This window comes from Oratosquilla oratoria, chromosome 4 (genome assembly GCF_046742065.1).
Source record: "Oratosquilla oratoria isolate Oo_2021 chromosome 4, ASM4674206v1, whole genome shotgun sequence".
Lineage (NCBI taxonomy): Eukaryota > Metazoa > Arthropoda > Malacostraca > Stomatopoda > Squillidae > Oratosquilla > Oratosquilla oratoria.
The window spans coordinates 6,612,697-6,618,884 of record NC_134780.1 but is presented as its reverse complement, the minus strand read 5'-3'; the positions used below and the strand labels follow the sequence as shown (position 1 = coordinate 6,618,884).

The window sequence follows — 6,188 nt, the reverse complement described above, 5'->3', positions numbered from 1 at the left end:
TGTAGACATCCACTGGGTTCTGGATCAAAACAACGTATTTATTGCTGTCAAGCTTTATTACCATCACAATCAAAATACCGAAACTTCATAAACCTACACCAATTTATAAACAAACTTGGCTTTGCAGGCAGCCTGTCACCCATGTACCAAATATAAATTTTCTTGAGAGATTGTGGTAGATATGCCAGTACATAAGATAATTTTTCTCATATATTTCTACAAAACCCGCCACCAACCGCTTCAGTCTATATTGCGCTTGTGGTCGAATCGAAAGACAGACTTAAACTCTTGGTGCCAGAGTATGGAAATATATGTGAAAGAAAAGACTGAAACTAACGCGTGCAAAAGTTTAGTACTGAGATAGGCCAGGGGTGAGGATGACAGTAGGTTGGAAGTGATTTTGAATGGAGAAAGACTGGAGGAAATAAAGGGCTTTAAGTATTTAGGGTCACATGTAGCGGGGAATGGAGAAGTGACGGTGGAGGTGAATTGTAAAGGAAGCAGGTGATTGTCCGGGGGGAAATGAAGGGTGTAATGAGGATTGGGTATCTGGGGGAAGAATACAAAGAGAAGACTGTATGAAGGAGTGATTTTGTCCATGACACTTTATGAAGCAGAGGCTTGGGGTGAAGCGGTGGGTGTAAACCAGCTTCGCCGTTGGCCCTGCTGTGGAAATATTGTCTTGCCCTATATTGTCTTTGACCCGAGCAATGGGTAGGGAACAGGAGTGACCTTCCATTCACGAAGAGCTAAGATGAGGAAGGAAACAAATGGGTTTCTGAATGATTCTGGGGTGGTTTAGGGTGAGTGTATGCTTTGATCCGGCCACACCTTTATAAAGGCTTTTTGGTATATGCATGTATGTATTCATGTAAGTATGTATGTGTGTGTGTGTGTGTGTGTGTGTGTGTGTGTGTGTGTGTGTGTGTGTGTGTGTGTGTGTGTGTGTGTGTGTGTGTGTGTGTGTGTGTGTGTGTGTGTGTGTGTGTGTGTGTGTGTGTGTGTGTGTGTGTGTGTGTGTGTGTGTGTGTGTGTGTGTGTGTGTGTGTGTGTGTGTGTGTGTATGTGTGTGTGTGTGTGCGTGTGTGTGTGTGTGTGTGTGTGCGTGTGTGTGTGTGTGTGTGTGTGTGCGTGTGTGTGTGTGTGTGTGTGTGTGTGTGTGTGTGTGTGTGTGTGTGTGTGTGTGTGTGTGTGTGTGTGTGTGTGTGTGTGTGTGTGTGTGTGTGTGTGTGTGTGTGTGTGTGTGTGTGTGTGTGTGCGTGTGTGTGTGTGTTTATGGAATCATGAAATAGCAAATACTAAGGAAAACTTCTATTTTCAAGAGGATTCCAGCTGCTCAATGAAAATAGAGATGACACAGATGATATCATGATCATCCTCCCCTCCGTGCCTCCGCAATATGCAGTGCATCATGTAGGGCAGTGGTGAACGCGGCCTCAGATTAGCCGCCACAATAACAAACAGTGAAAGGATTGATCGGAACTCTCATCACAACTGATCAACAAACCAACAAACATGTGGTTCCCGTTTTATATCTTCCGGAAGGTGAAGACGATGCCGTTTTTGTTGAACGAGTAATTCTCGACAATGTCACGTCCAACCTGCAAAAAAAGAACGGTTCTCCAATTAATTCCAAAGGCTCTTTGGTCAGACTGAACATGAATTTAGTACTTTTGGGAATCACATGCATCATTAATGGAGAACGCACGCCAGAGGACGGGTCCTTTCACTCACAGCCCAATGTTATTCTCTACCGTTTCCCTGGCAATGCTCCATGCAATAAACCACCCTCCCGTCTCCTCCACTAAGGGTCGTCTCTTTTAGAGATGACCCTATAGGTGAGATTAATATCAAGGAAGTTTGCCACATGACCACATGTTAGAAGTTGACATTCACGAATTAATCTGGTAACAGGCTTTGATTGATCTTCATATATGAGTCACTGGTTTAATAAAAAGTAAAATCACCTGTACCCCATAATTCTCCGAAGGCACTTGACATCAGAGACGTCAATTATTCTCTTCTAATTTTCATTTAGTATTTATGTTTCACAGTTGTACAGCAAAGAAAGGAGGCACACACTATGTGAAAATTCAGGTCTTCCTTTCGCGTAAATATCGACAACGTTATGTATTCTATTTGGATGACTCCACAACCCCATGGACTACTCCAGTCCCGCGGAAAACTTTCAGGAATCAGCAACCATCAACCTTTCAAACTTTACAGAATCTAAGAGATACCAGGTACTCTCCTGGCTCCAGAACCTTGGGGACCAACACATACAATACTTCATTGCTAGTTTTGCCATTACCAGTAGCCGACTAACATTTCAAATTCGTTCTACGCGAAAAATAAGTTAACAAAACGTAAAACCACTTCATGCTTGACCTAACTATATAAACATATTTCCATTTGGCCCAATAAGAGGTAAAACGAATTGAAGGGCAATGTATAGAAACACTGACATTTGTAAGTTGATGTCCACTTTACATTCCAAACGCTTGGTTACTTAGATGCCCAAGTACGGACGACGACGCGCTTAGGACGTTTACATAAAACCATTAGTGTGAACGTGGCCAGAGGAACACACCTGTATCATTTGAATCTGTGCGAGGTGCGCACGGTACCACACGAACATCCCTCTACAGTACTTACATGCACTCGCGTCATTAGGATTTTAGGGACATTCGAAGATATTATGTTAGTGGAAGTTAGTGGGTTAAAAGTAAGGTGATGAGATGTACAATGGGAGAAAATGGCAGCAAAGTGGAAGTGAGTATTAGGGGAGAGAGACTGGAAGAAGTAGATAGCTTTAGATACTTGAGGACGAAAGTGGCTGGAAAGGGAGGAGTGAAGGTGGAGGTAGAATGTAGACTGAGAGGAGCAAGTGAATGCCTTGGAGGATTAAAAAGTGTAATGAGAAATAGACATTTGAGAATGGGTTTTAAGAGGAGATTGTATGAAGGTGTGATTGTACCGACATCACTGTATGAGGCAGAGACATGGAACATATGAGAGGAAGAGTTTAAATGTGTTTGAGATGAAATGCCTGAGAAGTATGGTAGGGGTTACTAGAATCGATAGAGTGAGAAACGTGGAGGTGAAGAGGAGAACGGGGGTGGAAAGGGAGTTGGTAGATAGGGCTGATGAAAGAGTATTGGGATGGTTTGGACACATGGAAAGAATGATTGAAGAAAGATTAGTAAAAGAGGTGTGGGAGGCAGAGGTGGAAGGAGTGAATATGAGGGGGCGACCAAGGATGAGATGGATGGATGGGGTAAAAGGGGCATTGAGAAAAAGGGGAAGGATCTGTTGAGGAAAGACGGGAGAATACAGAAGATAGGGGTGAATGGAGAATGGTTGTGTATGGATGATGCTGTGATGCATGGAATAGAAGTTTTCTTGCAAAGCTAAATAAAGCAAACGTATTCGAGTGTCTTGCACACACTTAACTTGAACCCATGGTCAATATCAAGATAAATTCATTTCTAAAATACACATGAACACGTGCCTTGATGTCAACGCATTTAAGGCCGTGTCATATATGTGTTAATGAACCACAGGGGGGGAATTTATGTTATCTTCTGAATCAGCGGAACTATGTCCACTCAACATGTATCACACTGCTCATCTCAGGACCCAGTGCAGTTCTGGTTGGATCGTGGTGTTGTGGTGTCATGGCGTGGTGACGGTATATTAAATGTATTGATTACCTTAAGTTAGATACTGACAGTGTCATGATCCGATGCGGTCAAGGGCGATGTAGTGATTGTTCTGTAAACAACTGCAGAAAATCTAAATTTGGTCTCTTCCAAAAGGGACATTGTAGTGCCCGGCTAAGATAAGTGTTGGATGGAAAATTCAGAGTACAAAAGCCGGGCTATCTGCCCTGAAGGCATACATCTGGTTACCCTGCTTCAAGTGTTCAACGTCCATAAACGCAGAGAATTGTTGATAGAGTCAGTAAGAGCCCTGCAACCAATCAATATAGCTGATCGGTCACAGCATGCATAAGATTACCCATTCATATTACTGACTAGATCAGGTACCCAATGATGCCAGGATACCAAACAAATACCCGATACATATTACCCTGAAGGAAGCCGGATACAGGTTTTCTTTGTTTATGTATTACTCTGGAATGTATGTGGACCTCGGCGCCAATTTTTGGTAAAGATCCGTTGAGAAATGGTGACGTTGTTTCGAAACAAACAGCATAGGTAACCAGAGCTCCTCAAGTGTCAAACAGATACACACACAGTTTTCACACCAGAAGGAGCCTATGGCCGGCTTTCTTTAGTTGTATATTATCATAGGATACATGCAATATTTCATGCTAATCTTGGTAAAAATCCGTTAATAAATGATGACGTATAACTCTAACAGAAATGTCTTTCAGTCAGCAAGAGTTCTTGAGTACACAACATTTGTTCTAAGCGACCGGAAGGAGCCAAGACCTGGGTTTTCTTGTTCATACATTATTCTGAGATGTAGTTCTCTCCCTCTCCGTCTCCCTCTCCCTCCCTCCCGCTCCCTCCCCCTCTCTCTCCTTCTCTCTCTCCTCTCTCTCTCTCTCCTCTCTCTCTCTCTCTCTCTCTCTCTCTCTCTCTCTCTCTCTCTATCTCTCTCTCTCTCTCTCTCTCTCTCTCTCTCTCTCTCTCTCTCTCTCTCTCTCTCTCTCCTTCTCTCTCTCCTCTCTCTCTCTCTCTCTCTCTCTCTCTCTCTCTCTCTCTCTCTCTCTCTCTCTCTCAAACTCTCTCAAACTCTCAAACACTCTGAACAAGCTTATTTCAGGGTTAGTGATGAAAACCTACTGATGCTTATCATTGTAATGTACTATAAACTTAAGATAAAAGGCTGGGGGAGGTTACTGGAATAAAAAAAAATCTTATCTGCGTCAATAAACATAAATATGGGAGCATGTGTTGCCAGCCACAATAGTGACGCAACTACTGACGGTGAAAGACCGATGGATTTATTCCGACTTCCTCCAACATATTTCCATTCGGTTGGAGGAAACCTCCGTCAGTCAGAGATAACAACCGATGCATTTGAATCATTGTCTCGCCATATTTTGCAACTGACTGCACATGAATACTTACCATCTTCCACTTGTTTTCCTTCTCCATTCTTTGCATGTAAGGCTCCAACTTGTCCTTGTACTGTTCGACGTACTGTAAGTACTCCTCACGCATGACAATACACACGTAACCACCTGTGAACAAAGACGCAATCTAAAGTCTCAGGTCAAAATAAAGGACACGAAATGCAAGATGACTAAGGATGGTTTCTTATCTTGCAGGATTTTCCCTGAGTTGATGAAAAAGAAGGCGGAAGATTTCTATCAATATGCTGATCTTTTTTTATTCACTTACTATCAAACTGTCAATTTGTTTCATATCTTCTGGTCCATCTTACTAGGTATCTGCACCACAATCTAATGCTTGTAACCAAAAAAAGAAATTCGTTTTCTACGTAAGATCTTCAGGTTTCTAACTGGAAAGGGTATTTAGCTCTGGATCGTGTCTTTTCTCATATTGATCCGTACTGGCCCGGTTGGGCAACGCATGGATCGAAGTCAAATTAAAATCAACTTGGATCATGCACATCGGAGAATCGGAGAGAGTGAACAACGCTTGTGACACACTCTGGGTGGTGTCCATATAAAAGCAGTGACTACAATTGCCCCAGCACGGAAATGGATTAAACTACACTTGAACAGGAACTGTAATAAATTATCATGATAACATGTCCAAGAGATTGATATCAATATCTGATTTTTTTTTTTTTTTTTTTTTTTTTTTTTTTTGTACCACTTTGATGATTTTACGGTTTTGTGATTACGGTATTATGGAATATGGATTAAACCATATTTCAAGAGTAAATATAATAAACCGCCACGATAATAAGTGACTGCATTTCCTTCTCAGTTTTACGATACAATAATTCTAATGGTTTGGTAATATGCTGGCTAACGGTTGATAAAAAGTTTATATTCATAACAATTTGATAAAGAGCTAAGATTCTTAAGATTTGATTTTAGGACAAGGTCTTCCTGAACGCTTGTTAAAAATTGCAAAACTATTCCAGGCCCTTCACCAAAACAGTTCCTGGCTTCAAAAGTGACGGTTGGTATCGTGGCTGCCTGTAAACCAGAGGTTCCCAAAGTGGTCGATATCGACCCCCAG

At 42.0% G+C, this 6,188-nt stretch overlaps 1 protein-coding gene across 1 annotated transcript in view; it reads right to left on the bottom strand.

Moving 5' to 3' along the window:
- Positions 1-1,190: 1,190 nt before the first annotated feature.
- Positions 1,191-6,188, bottom strand: part of LOC143024270 (methyltransferase-like protein 27) — a 31,381-nt gene continuing 26,383 nt past the window's right edge. The window contains exons 6-7 of the mRNA XM_076183058.1: positions 5,103-5,215; positions 1,191-1,601 (exon numbers count right to left, since the gene is read on the bottom strand). Coding sequence (XP_076039173.1) covers positions 1,530-1,601; positions 5,103-5,215 — 185 coding nt within the window. The 3' untranslated portion in view covers positions 1,191-1,529. The remainder of the gene's footprint in view (positions 1,602-5,102; positions 5,216-6,188) is intronic.